Genomic DNA, 17,639 nt, shown 5'->3' on the forward strand with positions numbered 1-17,639 from the left:
ACCAATTTACTTCAGCGCAATGATTATTGCCACGCTCTGCTAGTGATTGCGTGTACATAGAGGATAGAGCCAATAGAGTAATTACCTGAATTGGTGAGGGACTAACGAATGGTAATAGACCGGATGGTATAATGGACATTTCCATCCAAGATATTAGTAATAATAGTCATTCTATTGGTTATTACTTATAAGCTGAGAAACTTAAGTGAGACTAAAATTATTGGGGTTATTTGTTGGAGGTGGATAATTAGGATCCAATTGTCATTCAAGATATTAATCTAGGATCTCGAATGTATCCCCCATATAGACATGGTTTTTATTCTATCACTAGCTTTTGACATTAGATGTCAAGTTATCCGCATAAAACCCTAGTAGAAGAGGTCATAAGCCAACACTTAGACCTTCACTGTAAATGATCTTTGATGTTTTTTTAAACATTAAAGCACTGGACTTGTGATCTTTGTGGGATTTTAATCTTTGTCTTCTATGATGAAAAAATTGCGTTTTTTCTCAGTTTGGGAAGGAACGGTTCTTCATTTTGTTATTTTTTTTTTCTTTTCTTTAGTGCAGAGACACACTGAAGATGGTGAAGAAGACCAAGATTCAGGCTCACCAATCAGAGCTAAATCCTGAACCCCGTCAAGGTTTGTGGCTTCTTTATCTCTCTACACTACTGTTTCCTTCATGCTAGACCAAATTTTTTGGTAACTTATTGATCTAAGATTTTGTTTGCAGCAAATTGAAGTTCATCCTCTCCAATTAAGACACGGGGTCCTGCAATAAGTCAATCCACCTCGTAGTTGTGGGAAAATTGTTGTAAGGGTTTCTTTTGTTGGTCAAAAACCGCCTCAAATCAGTACCATTTGATATATGATGTTCTTGATTGACCATTTCAACAGTGATCTTGCCTTTTTATACAGTGATCTTGCCTTTTTATAGATTTAAAAAAATACTGTAGTTCACATTGAACTCATTCTTTATGCCATATAATTGGTATGACAACCATTTCTTACCTGCCCTTAATGATTATTATTCCTTGTCCTATAGTTTCTCTTTGTAGGATTATCATTCTTTCTCCAAAGGGGTGAGAATTAGACGTTTCTATTTGAGTTCGAATAATTTTTTTTTGTGATCTTTTAGGTGTTTGAACTCACTCTCAAAGATTTACAGGATGAGCATCCTGAGAGCAGTTGTAGTATTGTTATTGAAGAGTTTTTTAATCCAATGTGATTGATGTTTAATATAGTGTATATTGAGAAACAGAGGTGATGGTATGCCCGTCCAAGTATCTCGCTCGGGATTCCGCCGGGATATTTGTCGGGCATACCATCATTTTTTATTGCAGAAACAGAGGTGATGGTCTGCCCAACAAGTATTCCGGACGAAACCCTAAACCCGTCCGGGGTGCTTGGACGGGCACGATCTAGTTAGTCATATGGTTAATGTGGGTTAGTGATAGGCCTAAAATAGGTCTATTCCCGCAAGTATACGGGGTCAAGTTATAGTAAGTTAGTAAATTCGTGAATCGTCCCAAGGAATAGGTAGGTAACTTCGGATATTGAAGGCGAGTTTGACCCAATAATAGAGATGTCAATAACTACTTAGACTAAAACACACACACACACCACTTCATAAATTTGATGATTGATTTGTAAGAAATAAGAAAACAAATAAAACTAATAAAACTATCTAAGAGAGAGGTGAGAAGATATCTAAGGTTATAAAATCCTCCGCATAATTTCACTTTATAAAACAAGCACTTAATCACTTAAATCTCTTTTGTATTTACTCGGGATCCAATATAATGAACTATTTGGATTCCGGGTGATGTTATAGATAAAATAATTTTATAATTACTAATTCTAATTGTCTTCCTTATAGAGATTCGGATTGCTTAACTATTATTCATCATCTAAAAAGCATACTCCATCTAACAACTTAACGAAAGTATGAAATATCTAATTATGAGGCATGAGTAATGGAAAGAAAATCCAATCCATATAGATAAACAATCAATAGACATTAAAGCACATCAAAGGATTTAATTAATCAAGAACAAGTATTACAAAGATCCAAAATGGGTTTCATTCACACCCTTAGATTGCTAAGTTAACTATACATGAAATCTAGAGTAACATTCATTGACATTGTAAAATAAATGAAAATACTAAGAAATTAATGGAAAGAAATCACCAAGAATGTTCAAATTCCATATTCCCATGTATCTCCATTTTATCCAAGATTTGCTCCATTTGTGCTCAAGAATTTTACTCCAAGAAATCCAAGTAATAGCTATTTTATTGCACCCAAATAAGAAAAAGAAAGAGAAGGAAGAAATTAGATGTAGAAAGAAGTTAGAAAGAAGAGATGAAAGGGGATAAAGATGATAGAAGAATATGGAAGAAAGAAGGAGATGACTATTAATGGAAGAATAATAGTGTGGTAGAGAGGAAGTAGTAGTAGTAGAGAAAGATGGAAAAAGAATGGAAAAAATGAATTTGGTAGAGAAAATAGGTTGGAGAAAGAAATAGGTAAGAGGGGATGTAAGAGGAGGTTGAGAGGACTTTCAAGTCTAAATTTTAATGGAGGAGCAAGTGCATTTAAATAGAGTTAGGATTTTTGTTGAGGTTAAAATGGTAGAAGGTTGGAAATGGAGGGCTACTTTGAGAATTTTAGGGGCTTAAAATATAAAAAACCCTAAATTACACAAGTATGGTCGGCTGGTTTATTAAAGGAGGGATGAAGGAGACACATGTCAGCGTGTTAAAGCTCCTAGGGTTTGTGCTGGGAAACGGACGCTAGAGTGCTTCTCGGCCGAGCAATTATTAGTACGGCAGCAAACATGGACCGTGAGATGAAGGAGCTGGCGGGACATCGGCGGTTGGATGCTAGACACGTGCTCAGTTGTTGGAATTCCTTGGGCGGAATCAACGAAATCCGTTAGATCAAAGAAACACGGAAGGAAGTGGCTGAGATTAAAACGCGGGATTGGGACCACCAAACTTAGCTGCAACGAGTTCTACCGGATCATTCCTATAGAGTTCACTTCGATGCTAAGCGAAAATACGGGGATTGGATGATCCGGCCTCCTAAGCGCGCCAAGTGTCTTCCTTTATACCGCGCGCCAGAACCATGCCCGAAGGTGTCCCACCATTCAACATCTTTTGACTCAACTTTGACCTTGATTTATTCCTTCGTCCGGACTCCGATTTGACTTCCGTTTTCTCCTACGGACTCGTCTCGACCTCTACTTTTCAACCACGCACTGACCTTGGCCAAATTACCAGAATGTCCTTGACTCCAAATGACCAAAATACCCTTCATGCATCTTTTCCTCATTTTTAACCGATTTTCACATCTAACTCTGCAAAAGATACCTAATCAAGAAAACCAACGTCTTTATTATAATAAAGACTCGAAACCGACTAACTTGGCTAAATTAAACGACTTAGATGGGACATTTTCATGACCCATCAGTTAGACTTAATTTTGTTTAGTTGATCATTACTTTGCTACATTGGCCTTCCATATTTGAGATATCTTTAGTACTTATAAAACCATGTGAGTGTTACTTGTAATAAGAAAGTAGAAGGTTACTCTGTAGTTCTTTTTCTTTTTTGAAAAGGTCACTCTATAGTTGAGCCATCTTTTGTATTCAAATGGGTCAAAAAAATAATTGTTGAATTTCTTCTCTAGAATATTAGTTGAAGGAAGAGAATTTTATGTTCTAATAAGAATTTGCGCTAAGATCCTTGGTCTAATGGAATATTAAATTGATCATTTTTTTTTATATCTGCTTAAATAAATATTGTAAAACCTTGATTTCAGTAGTCCTTTGCTTGACCTATTCCCAAAAAAAGTCATTTGCTTGACCTATTTCATTCATACTGAAGCGAGGCAGGGACCCTTCTCTAATTAACCCAACCTATTTAATGAAATTTTTTTCATCAGTATAAATACGTAACCTGCCTTTGTATTTCTCTTTCTCGCTCTCGATCACAATTCTTCTATTGGTTTGGCCTCGCTCTTGGATTTTTGTGAGTCTTCTCTTTGCTTAGGGTTTTGTAAAATTGCATGATCTTGCTCATTTTGTTGTTAATAATTTCATTAGGATTCATTATATAGTTTTCATTGATGTTCTTGCTCATTTTATTATAAATTTTTTCATAGGGCTTCGAATTCTTGCACTCATTGACCTTCTCTCCAAACGATCCAGTAAGTACTATTAATGATTTCTTGTATTTTTCCCTCTCTGTCTCTCTCTTTGTCTCTCTTTTTCTCGCTTCGTCATATAGCTTTTACTAACCTTCTTGCCCGTTTTTTTATTAATATATACATAGGGCTCATCTTATTTCCCTCATTCATTTTCTTCTTCATAAAGAAGAGAATCATAAACGATCCAGAAAGTTTTGTTAATGAATTCTTAGAACTCCAGTAAGTTTATATTAAGTTTCAGAATACTTCTTTTAAATCTTTATTCCAACTTTTTAATATTTTTTCATTTGTCTTGTTAGAACACTATATTTAATATTTTATCAACTAAATTTTATTAACTACATTTTATTAACTGTATTTTATTAAATATATTTATTAAATATATTTAATATTTTTAGATTTATTATTTAAAATTTTTAAGTTTGCATTATATTTAATATTTTTCATTTCATTTAACTTTTAGGTTTAATTTATCTCTCAAGAACACTTTATACAACAAGTTCTCCTTAATTTATTGATTTCTTAGTTTTTAATAGTTAAAATCTTAGTTCCTCATAATTAACTATCATACATCTTAATTGCAAACACTACGAGATTCTTTTTTTTTTCAGGAATGTTGTTAGCTCATTACCCATCATTGGTGAGGGGAATGGCATGAGCCCAAATTAAAGCATTTTTTAGTACGGAATATTTGACAAGCATGAACGAACTGTTAGATGGCAGACAATGAATTTGACCATTCTTGTTTCGACCAGTGTGTATAGCAGGTGAACTTCTTTTTCAACGCATCATTTTGTCCATTGAATTATTATACAAATAAAAGTCGACATGTAATAAAAGTTAATAAAAAAAGACAATAAGCTTGATGGTTAAAAGTTAATAAATAAGACAAGAAATTAATAAATAGGACTGAGTCTTTGATATTGAAATAAAATCTTTGAAAGGTGAGGATGAAGATAAGAAGCTTCATGGTTAAAAAAAGTTATAAATAAAAGTCGACATGTAATAAAAGTTAATAAATAAAAGGTAATCAAGTGTTAAATAATACAAAATTAAAAAACAATATCTTATATATAAATAGCTTAAAAAATTATATCTAACTAAAATAATCAATGTCTAACCAAAATTTTAAGAATAAAATAATATTTACTTTTGTTACCAAACAATAAAAGTAAATATTAAACTAATCTTACTGGATCGAAAAAAAAAGATTTAAAAGACAATATCTTACTGAAGTAAGTTAATCTTAGTTTGAGATCTAAACTAATCTTTAAATTATATTATTTATTTTTTAATATAGGCAACTTCTAGAAAAATCGAAAAAAAAACTTAGACCTAAAAAAACTAACAAAGAAAAGGTAATTAGATTTATAAATTATAAAAATAACTATAAAACACAGTTAAGTCCTAAGAAACCAAAAATTAAAAATAATAATACATAAAATTAAAAATAATTTAAAAAGATTGGTACCTAGACATTTGTTCTTGTTCTCAATTTTGATTTTATCTTTCTTACCATCTTGAACCTTAATCAATTAATGTATCAATCAAGAATTTAGGATTACAATATTATGGTTTTTATTAATGTTATCAAGAATTGAGGGTTTTTTGTATGTTATTGTTGTAAGTATTATATTGACCTAGTTTTGATGATTATTGTTGTAAATATTATATTGAGCTAGTGCAAAACATAACCCAACATATCAATTGAAAGGTGTTGAGGTGAAAGGTGGGCTCTCCATTGCTATGGTAGACGCCATGTGCGTCCAGTTCTTCCTTCGATTTTGGTATTCCAGCCTTCGCCTGCTCGCGGTTCTGACTGCATTGCGTTGCTTGTTAAGTTTCATGTCTTTATCCTCACCTTTCAAGGATTTTGCTTCAGTATGACTCATACTTGAAACAAAGTAAAACCACTTTAGTGAACGGTTATCATTACATCTATATAACAAATGACATAGGTTTTTGTGTCATGTCGTAACTTTCATTTATAAATCTGGGTCGTCCAATTCTTTTCTGTAAATCACAACCCTTCTTTTTAACGAGTTTTTAAAGGATAAATGTGAAAAAGTGAGAATAACTACCCACTCCCTATAAACTCTCTAACTATTTTTCTCTCTTTCCTCTTTTCTCCCTTCAAACAACTAAATATAATCTTTGTTATTATTTTTAATAAATTTTGTTACTTCAATATTTGTATAAGACCAAAATATTCGATAATTTTGAATAACATAATATAGAAATTTCCGTGCCCTACGGGCACGGGCTATACCCTAGTTATATAATAATACTGTTAACAAAATGATGCCTTAGAAAGAAGTTTTACCTGCTACACAGTGGTAGTAGACAAAAATTGAAAGGTGTTGAAGTAGTAGTATTGTGACCAGAACTTTAATTCGATGTTTGTCATGATGAGTTACATGTTTCCTTGCTTAGTTGCCCTTTTATATTACATACTTGTTAGAAGATTTAATTTTTAGTATGGATTCTATATTGTAACAAGAACTTTAATTCGGTATTTGTCATGATCAATTACATGCAGGGGCGGCCCAAGGTTGGATTGGGCCTAAAGCAAACGCACAATTGGAGACCCCTTTTATTAACTTAAAACCCATGTCATCCAAATTTGCGAGAGCACATTTATTAATTAGTTACACATTTTTATTGTTAAACCGTTTTTTTAATGTTAAATTGTTAAACAGTACGTAAAAGTGAAAGCGAGCAACTTTCCAATCCACCTAACTTTTAGGCATTCCTACAAACACTTAAAATTTAAGTTATTCCACATGAAATATTCACCATAATGGTAGTATAAAGATTTGTTAGTTCTTACCTCGAATGTCCACCTTGATTGGTAATTCTTACCTCGAATCCACCTTGGCCTTGTCCATATTTAGTTAGAGGAATCTAAAGATAAGTTATTATTTCAAGAGAATGAAGAAAAGAAACGTTTGCATGTGAAAGAGTGATTAGGGAGAGAGATAGGTAGGATTGTAGGAAGAAGGAAGGTGAATTTATTATGAATTAAGAGGAAGAGAGAACATATGAGAATGAGGGGAGGTTTATATTTTTTAGTGGTGATCAAGTGGGATAGAAAACGGTAGGGAGAATAAGAAAATACATGCATGTGCTTTTAGTTGGACCTTTGTCTTAAGAGTCTTAACATCCCTCTTTATTCTTTGAACAAAAAAAACAACCCTCTTTATTATTTAATGGTATTCAATTTTATTTCATGAGGTGCACTGATATTAGTAACCGAGGGCTAAAGGAGAGAGTTGAATCATTGTCTTAATAGCCCTCTTTATTCTTTGAACAAAAAAAACTGTTGTTTTCTATGAGGTGCATTGATATTAGTATTTCACGAGGGTGAATAAAGTTATGTTGCATTGAGAGGGTGAACTAAATATATTTTTTATAGGTGGGTAATAGATCTAGTGGCCTAGATTTAACAAAAAAAACCAACGAACTATCGGATTTGTCTTTCGACTTGTCCCAGTCAGCACAAAACATTGTGTTTTGTTATATAGATTATGCATTTATGCTTATAAATGAATTTCCAAATCCACGAGTGAGCTTGTTTGGCCGGCCCTAGATTTTGATTTTTGAGGAAGTATTTGGCTTTTAGGAGTTCAGTCCGTATTAGGTTTCGTTCAGTTTTGAGACGTCACGCCAATTTTCCCAGGAAAACTTTGTCGAAGTATGAATTTCTAATGTGTAGTCCACCCTGTTTTCTGGAAAGGCAGATGAAGGACCAAGCGTTACCTTTGGTTTTTCCCCACCAAAAAGAATTAAAATGACTTGGTAAAAAAAAGTCGATGTTTTAGGAGACAAAATAGACAGCTCGCCATTCAAAGAAAACGGGGGAACATTCTTTTTGTTCCCCTAACCCAAAAATAAAACAAAGAGCACCGACATTCAGAAAAAAAAAGGGTTAATTCCGTTTTGGCCCCCGATTTGTGACCAACTCGTCGTTTTGGCCCCAATAAGTGTCCGGCAGTTCGTTTTGGCCCCAAAATCAATTTTTCGGGCAGTGCTGACATCATCAAGACATAAGCAATACTTTCCTATACCCGAAATACCCCTCTGACCAAATTAAAATTAAATCTCAAGTTGTCAAATCAATTAACCCTTTTTTAACTTTTTTTTATTTCACTCTAACTTTATTTGTATATTCTCTCTCATCTCTCTTTCTTCTCTCTTTCCTCTCCCTTCTCTCTCTCTTCAATTTCCAGATTGGGCATCACTAAAGCATTCAAAAGATCTCTACAGAAATCGATTCCATTAACTCAAATCAGAAGCAGTTCATCAAACAGATTATAGTTAATAACTCAAATCAACTCTAAAAAGAACTAAACCTTGAAATTTTTCCCTAATCTTCTTCCACTATCCATCCAACCAAGAAACATAACTCAGATCTAACAAACTAACAATAAGTACACAACAAAATCACAAAATTAGTTCATAATATTAAACCAAGCAAATCAACTAATATACCTAAACAAAGGATAATTAGGTGTTCTTACCTAATTCTTCTTAGTCACTTATTTTGACTCGATTGAAGTTTCAATTTGAAGTAAAATTGGGTTCTTTAGGTTTCCTTCAAGTTCTTCGATTAATGGCTGACCTTCAACCAGTTTTAGTTTGTTTCCATCAACAAGAACATTCAACAAGAAATTATATGTATAAGTATCAGGTTCTAACCCAAATTCTTTTCCCATTAGGTTAAGCACATTCGCATGCTGCTTCATCAAATAAATTATTCTTCACATAGCTTTCGATGAAGATAAGAAAATTAGCTTGGTTAATCTCAGAACCAGATAACTTCATCCTGTGAAAGAAATGCTTCATCGAATATAAAGATCCAAAAGCTCCAAGTTGTTGAAAAATCTCTTCATATACAGTGGAACTAGGGACAAAATTAGGCTGCTCTGATGCCCATTCGAAGAGACTAAGTACAGATTCAAGGTCCTTCTGGCGACGAAGAACGATTAGGAAATCTTGAGATGTGAAATTTGATGGGTTTTGATGAGTTTGAAAGGAAGATAATGGAGCCAAATTAGAGACAGTAGATGTTGTGATTTCTTCCTGGTGGAGAGATGAAGCTAGAAGGCTTATGAGGGAGTACATAAAGTGGGTTTTGATGAAGAACCCATGTGGAAGATTTTAAAGAAAAGGAAAAAGCCATTTCAGCAATTCAGCAAACACTAGTTGCCCATTTTAGTCAATTTCCATTAAAGATTGAGTTATAGAGAATGAAACTGATTTAGTAGAGATATATAAAGAGATTAATAATTGATTTCAGAAAAGGGTTGGATTAAAAGTTCAAATAAAAGAAGAGTTAAGCAAAACTCACAGAGGCTCTTCCTCTCTCTCTCAGAAAAAAGCTTCTTGTGGATGAGATAGAGAGAAATGTAGAGAGAGAGAAATATAAATTAATGGCAGAAAGAAGGAACCAAAAATTAATGGGGAGAGAGAAAGAGCCTCGGGAATAAAAGAGGGAGTTGATTTGACGGAGATTAGATTTTAATTTGGTGGGAGGGGTAGATTGGGAATACAAAATATCTGGTCAGAACTTGATGATGTCAGCGCTGTCCGAAAAGTTGTTTTTGGGGCCAAAACGAACTGCCGGACACAATTGGGGGCCAAAACGGCGAGTTGGTCACAAATCGGGGGCCAAAACGGAATTAACCCAAAAAAAAAATTAGATCATTTTTTTCCTGCTCGACTACCACCACCTCTGACCATTACTACAGTCTATATATCCTCCCTCTCTGTCTTTGTCTCATTCTCCCTCTCTGTTCTGGAAAAAGAGAAGACCCCCTTCGTCGGAACACCAATTTGGTTTTGGCGAAAACACCAAACCATGGTGTGATTCCCCCAAACTAGGTTGTGAACTGTTTGAGGGTTTGCCCCAAATCAGATTGCGTTTATGGCTCGAGGGAAATCCACCAAACAAAACATGAGTTTCAACTAATGGGCCCTCTCTTTCCCCAGAACAGAGAAGAAAAGAAGGAAAAAAGAAAACGAAGAGAAAACGAGAATGGTGATGGTCCTAGGTGGCCTTGATAGGAGAAAGAAGAAGAAGATTAGAAATTTCTCTTTTTTTTTTTTTTTTTTTTTTTTTTTTTTGTTGAGGGAGAAATTTCTCTTAGTAGTCGCCAATAAAGGTAGTCTAATGGCGACGCTCGCTAGCAAAGGTAGTCTGCCAGCAAATTTCGCCAAAGTGAAGAAAAGAAATGGCGAAAGATTGGGAAATAAGAATAAAACAAAATTTTCACATCCTTAAAACTCATTACTATTTTTGAACCTTTTTGCCCTATCACCCCTCCCTCTTATTTTAGCCTTAGCAACTTTCAACAACAAAAAAAAAGCTTTTAGTCAGGTTGTAATTTTTCGGTCGACATGTTACCACTTAAATAAAGTTTGTTATGGATGGTTCAAGTAATACTTGATGAAAAAGAACCTTTAACTTCCACTCACAACATATATTGAGACGAGGGTATAACCCGTGCTCGGCGAGCACGGACAGTTCTATCAAATGTGTCAGGTGAGGTGATCTATACGTGCCCCACATTGTAACTATAAGCGTCCCTCAAAGGCTAAAGTTTTACAGGCGCCTACAACAATAATATGTGTGCCTTTAGTCTTCCCAAAGAAAATTAGAATCTTTAAAAAGATACTCTTTCTTATAATCTCAACTCTTGGTTGATTTTTGATTAAATCTGAGCCATCCATTTTTGAATAGTTAGATCCCCAACCATCAAAGACAAATTTCTGGGGATAAATCCTAGCCTTTGGGAAGAGGGGGAAAGATACCCTCCTCCCTGATTATATAGATCTCAACTCTTGGTTGATTTTTAATTAAATCTGAGCCATCCATTTTTGAATAGTTAGATCTCCAACCGACAAATTTGTGGGGATAAATCCTAGCCTTTGGGAAGAGGGGGAAAGATACCCTTCTCCCTTATTATATAGATTGTTACAAGGGAGAAAATAAGTCTAGATTTGGAGGAAAATAAGCTATCCAATATTGTCAACGAGTTAATAGTAAGAGTTGAGTGACTGGAGAAGTTAACCTATTTTGGAAGTTGAAGTTAACCTATTAACACATGATTTCTTAATTATTTAAACAGGTGTTTAGTTTAAAGAAATAGATACTGGAGTAGTAGGTTTTACTTGCAATATTTTCTTTTCCTCTTGTATATCTCTGCTTTCGGTCGTCTATTAACTATTATAAGATGACGTTTTCAGATATCTTTTTCTTTGTCAGAGCCCCTAGACACTCCTTTACACATAAGTTCACACCATTATAACATGCAGAGTTTCTCACTCTAAACAGTTCATCCGAGAACTCTAACCACTGATGAATATAATTTTAAAGCAAAAAATTAATGAACTATAGTTTACAGAAACACTGATTTCCAACAGTAATACCAAGAAAACAGAAAACCAGGCTAAAGACCAATTATGATAACAGAACAAAGTCCGTTGCATCTCATCAAAGAAAGAACGAATGGAGCGGTAAGCTCTAGGTACCAGGGAAAGAGAGAGAGCTTCCTTCATACTCAGACTCCATATAAGGCAAGAGAAGCAAATCACATCAGCAAGTATATCAGTTGACACAGTTCCCTGACGTTTCTCACTAGGTCATTTGAGTTTCCATCTCAGTAGATGGGCTCATGAAGGCAAAAGTCACTCGCCTAGAAGCTCGACCAAATAATGAAATAATTTTTAAGAAAAAAGAGCTAATACACACATAATATAATGTTTCTTGCACTAAAATCACATTTTCCATATAAAACAGGATAAAATGAAGGAAGGAGAAGCGAAGGAAGAAAGACAGAGGGGCCGGGGACTTCGCCAAGTTCCCCCAACTCGGGGAGCTCAACAGGAACCTAGGTGTATTGTTCAATATGGATTCCAAGACGAGCTAGGTGTCCTTGTGTAAACAACATAAACTCTCACTCCTTGTTCTAGCTTGTCTCGAATAAAAGCAAGACTATCTAGTTTTTGCTGATTTACTGTCGCTTTGATCACCACCCATTGAGTGAGATGGTCTTATAGGTTTCCAGGAATACACCGAGAACACTTCAAGCTCGCTAAAAAATAGCACCAAACCTTATGGCTCTTCTTACAAAGAATAAATAGGTGACTTGCCAATTCTAGGTCAGACTTACACACAACGCAGAGATTGACAAACGTACAACATCTTGTGCTCAGGAAACCTAAGATATGCATCCTTAAAATGGAAGCTAACCAGACCATAAAGCTCGTTCTCGATGGAGTGTTCTTACTCCAAATTCACTTGAACTGAACTGTTTTCTTGATTATCTACTACCATGTAGGGCGACTTAACCGATAAAGAACCATGTGCAGTCATTGTCCATATGCACCTATCTTTGACCACTTCCATACGATACCCTATCTAGAACCTCCAAGAAGAATCCATCTCGAGTCACCAATCATTGAGATTTTGGCTAAAGTCCAACCAAGTTCCATGATATCCTTCCTTCAGTCAAGAGCAGCATTCCGAGACTGATTTTCCTTTAAGAAAGACATGTTATACAAAATCGAGACGTCCACCGCCGAAGGCCTATTGCTATTAGTACACCACACATTTTCCCATAATAAAATGTTGTTCCCATCTCCCAACCAAAGACAGAAGAGTCTTCTAACAATGTTAATCTTGTTGTAGATTAGTAACTTTAATCAAGCAAAAATGCTAATTGGCCCGAAAATGGGGACTGACCACAGCCTGGAAACTGATGTGTCTGGCCCCCATTGAGTCGGGCATGTGGAGAGAGAAATGCCTGGACCAAAGGGAGCCGGCAAGATTCGTTTTCGGGTTGTGGTTGGCCCCCATTTTCGGACCAATTAGCATTTTTGCTAATCGAGGTCAACTTAACTTTCCTAGAGGTCAATTTTCCTTTCCAAGCCACGGCCCAGGAGCTTTTTGACAAATTTCTCTATAACCAGATCCCAAAGAGCTGTAGACCTATATGCATCCCCAAGGTAATCCAAATATTTTGAACTCATCTAATTTGCAACCAAACGCCGCTGGCAGCCTATCGATATGGGGTACATTCCCAATGGCTATCAACGAGCTCTAGCCATACTTCCCCTCGAATTCCTTAGCCGCATCAAACCAAACTAGAAGATCTCTAGTTTTCCCCTAACAAGGAAACTTGGAAATTCAACAATCAACAAGATTAGTAGAGGAGATAACAGTCTCCTTGACGAACACCTTTGGACCTGTTGAACTTAATGGTAACAGTAACGTTGACTAAGACAGAGAAAGAAACCGAAGATATCATATTATGCACCTAAAATCACCATTTTTATAAGTTTATAACCAACACCTATTTTGGCCATCACCTCGTGGGGGAAGTCCCAAGAAACTGTTATAGGCTTTTTCCAAATCAACTTTCATCATTTGAAGTTCGAATCCTGGAGTAGACAACCTCATTGGCAACCAATACTCCGTCTAAAATCATTTTACCTGCCACAAAGCCTAGAAAAGGGGAGATAAGCTTATCCAAGACCCTAGTCAGTCTGATATTTAGGACCTTAGCCAATATTTAGTAAGAGCCACCTACCAGACTAATGGGTCTACAGTCGTTCAAGTGCCCCGGTTTCTTTCTTGGGAATCAGAACCAAGAAAGTTTCACGCTGCGCAATGAAGAAATACCATATTTCTATCCCCTGCTTAAACCACCTAATACTTGAGTTTTGTCTCGCACGAATCTCCTGGAGCTGAAGCCTTAACGAATTCCTCACGTTCAGCCTTAAAAAACCTTTTTGTATTGCCTTTCATTGCCAAACGAAGTTGTGGTCTCCTCGATTCGACCTTAATCGTGAATTTTCTCAAGAGTGAAACTCACACGAACCTTGCAATCTATATGTCTATCTTATGACCAAGTTTTGAGCTTTCTTTTGACTTATAATAACGTTTGCCAAAGAATTGTCCCTTTCGACCCATTAGGAGAAACTTCATTCCACCAAGTCTTCAAGAAAATTCAAGTTTCAACATCCAAATTTTATCCATCCTGAATGGTGGGGTTCCTCCTGACTTGGTTTTTTGGACTGCAGAAATTGACGAGTGATCAGACACTGGTCACGGAAGAATGATGTCTTACGTCTGAAAATTTGTCCACTCAATCTCACGAAACAAGGACATGACCAAAAAACACGAACTAGGGAGGCAAAACCACGAGCGAATTACCATCCACCTATTTTCCAAGATCCTGCATACACAGTCGTGTACCGTTCCTCTTCTCATGTGAGAAACAGATAACATTGAAATCACCACCTATGCACCACGGCAGATCCCACAGAGTTGGACCTCATTTTAGTTCACAGCAGAAAGTTCTTCTAACGAAAGCAATATTGAGTCCACAAAATTCAGTAAACAACCAAGAAAAGTTATTTTAATGATCTTAATAACCAGGGAGAGAGAGGTAGCGATAAAGTCATCAAGTAAGAGACACCGGAAGGGTCCCATATAAAAAATATCCTGTTGAGGCTCCTACCAAGGGTAGGTATCTTCATTCCACTAAAACCGGCCCCTGACATTCCAAGATAGGATGTTGTAACTCATTTCTTACTATCCAAACCCAAGGAAGAACAAGACCATGCCCTTGTAACCCCTGTAATAGCTGTTTCCACCATGTTCCATTTAAGTCTTCTAGCCTCCCTCATGAGCTTATTAGAAAGCGGAAGGCCAAAGGATCTTGAAATTCCTCCTCCACTCTATTTGACTGAGCATCAGCTCTTCTCTCAGCCTTATCTTAACCTCCTCCCATGATGAATTATTGATGAGTAAGAATTGAATGTAAAAGTGCTATCCACTTAATAAGCCTTTATCCTAATAGACTATTAGTGTTTCTAATTCTAACTAGAGTTCTTCTTACGGAAAAGGGATTCATAAAGCCAAAAAACAGTTCGACTCGAATTTGAAATTCCATAAAGTTCATCAGAAACATATTACGCTTAAAAATAAACAGATGATTTTAGGGCATTCAACTCTACTGAAGAAGTAAATTTGATGACAAAATTAAAAGCACACATGCAATCAGAACATATACATAAGAGATAATTATCCATTGAAACCCTAAACCTAATAAAGGATAAAAATCAAAAGCTTTATAAAACATTCATCAAATTGAAAAGGAGAAATATCAAATAAAAAGTTCTATAAGTTGATTTAAGAAGTGGTCAAATAAGAACAAGTTCAATTCACAAAGAACAAACATAACTGATATACACACACATACATAATTCATGAAAAAGTAGAGAGAGAGAAAGTAAAACACAAGGAAGAAACTCACCACCACCATCACCACCACCACCACCACGATCACCACGAACACCACCAGCAAGATAAGGATAACCTAATCTGATCTGATGATGATGATCAACATCAAGATCAAGGCTTACTATCATAATCAACAACTTCAGAATCAGTAACAGATCTAGAATGTTGAACAATAGATCTTCCAATAGAATTAATCCATTCTTCTTTCTCCTTATCAGAATCAGCAATAAAATACATAGTATCATTACTAGTTGATAGTTCAAAAGAAAATTGTTTATTAATAACATCTTCAGCTCCTTTAACAGTAAGACAAGTACCAACAGGGATAACACCACGAGGTTTTGAATCACGAGTTACGTATGAATCTTTAAACCAGAATAGTTTTCCTTGTTTCAATATAAACCATCTACGTCTCCATGTTTTTATATATTCACCTTGTTTTGTTAACCAACCACTTCTTTCTGAATTACACCAGAATTCTATTCCTCCATAATCTTCTGTCTTTTGATTTAAAAATGCACCAGTTGCTGCTCGCCACAGGCTTCCCATCTCCTACTTAATTTTTGCCCTAACAATCACCCTCACCTCAAACTGAGAGAGAAATCAAATTTGGGGGTTTTTCTTCTTTCTTTTTTTAGCTTCAATAGAATGAACAACCTAGCAAAGCAATTAATGTCCTCACGAAGCCAAGGTATAGAAGAACTAGGATTGACTAGGGGTTGGTGGCTCCAGCCGGGTCGGGTTCGTGGTCTGACTCCCCTTATTTGCTGCCCTAGGTTGGTCCGCTATGAAATTTCGGGCTGTTTATTTTATTTTTTGGAAATTGAATGCGATCTACGATAGTCGAATTGATACATCAAAGACGTAATAAGCACGAAACTGCCCAATACAAACTCTTACAAAGAATGGGCTTATAGCCCAACTAAACTATGGCCTAAAGCCAAACAACATGAGAGATTTTATAGGGCCCCCCTCATTTTTGTTAAAAGGTCCTCCCTCTAATTTATCAAGTAAAATGGTTTATGGGGAGGCCTTATAAAACTTCCCAAACAACATTATTTATACCTTAATAACTCAAGTTCAATAAACCATGGTAATCTGGGAATCGAACCTGAGACCTCCAGGATTTTTGTAGTTTATGTCAACACATTGGACCACTGGGGCAACCAATTGTTGACCGGTTGTTAGTTGTTGAAATGCTACTATTAAAAATTCGTCAACGCCCGCAAGTCTTTCAAATTTTTCAGGTATTGGAGAGTCCCTAGTCGAATTTGCATTATCTAAAAGGAGGAAAATGCCTCATGGGCCACCCAAGAGAGATGCACCTTTGTGCACCATCGGCATGAACAGTAATGCCAAAACCCCAATTTATGACAATGATGCCAACACTTGGTTGTCAAAGTAGTTGATAGTGTTGACATAAACTCCAAAACCCTGGAAGTCTCACTTTCGATTCTCGTAAAAGGTGGAATCCATAGTTATTGAACTTCGATGATTAAAGGTAAAAATTATGTAATAAGTTTGTCAGACTTTAGACACCTTCGTGTTGTTGGACTTTAAGCCTCTTTCATGTCGTTCAACTGTAGACCTCTTTCATTATTGGTTTAACTTAGGCAATTATCGTATTTATCATGATCTCTTTCATTATTTGTTTAACTTAGGCGGTTATCGTGTTTATCACATCTTCATGATGTATCAATACCTTGTAACAACTAACATAGACATTAGTCAATTTCTCAAAAAATAAAATAAATTATGGTGCTCTACAATTTTGCTTGACTATGTATTTAGTGTCTGGGTTGTTGATTTTAAGGTTATTTTCATCTGCTTCTTAGGCTATTCTGTATTCTTCACATCTTAAAAAATTCTGATTACGATATTCTGAATTTGAACAAAAACCTATTCATACAACTGTGTTACAGCAATTATACAACAAAATTCTTTTTTGAGTTTTTTGATGTTTCAACTACACATTTGCAGAGATCAGAGATTTACACGAGTTCTCATATCGTATGTAAGAATTACATGGAGCCTGCGCAGATCTGTATAGGGAAGAAAGAACGAGAGAGAGAGAATTGAATCTGGGCCATTAACTTTTTAACATGTCAGATTT

General features: G+C 35.6%; 1 protein-coding gene across 1 annotated transcript; it reads right to left on the reverse strand.

The window, feature by feature from the left end:
• Positions 1–15,387: 15,387 nt before the first annotated feature.
• LOC147549996 (Pleckstrin homology (PH) domain superfamily protein) lies at positions 15,388–16,189 on the reverse strand. Its single transcript, XM_086670743.1, has one exon. It carries the CDS (start codon positions 16,073–16,075, stop codon positions 15,638–15,640), a length of 438 nt encoding a protein of 145 aa, XP_086526869.1. The 5' UTR covers positions 16,076–16,189; the 3' UTR covers positions 15,388–15,637.
• Between the last annotated feature and the right edge of the window lie 1,450 nt (positions 16,190–17,639).

Source organism: Eschscholzia californica, unplaced genomic scaffold, assembly GCF_041429995.1.
Source record: "Eschscholzia californica isolate CP2 unplaced genomic scaffold, dmEscCali1.0.p SCAF_3, whole genome shotgun sequence".
NCBI classification, from domain to species: Eukaryota; Viridiplantae; Streptophyta; class Magnoliopsida; order Ranunculales; family Papaveraceae; genus Eschscholzia; species Eschscholzia californica.

Bases quoted from the DNA above. Each gene is read 5' to 3' on its own strand.
- LOC147549996 (XM_086670743.1), bottom strand. From the start codon at position 16,075: ATGGGAAGCCTGTGGCGAGCAGCAACTGGTGCATTTTTAAATCAAAAG.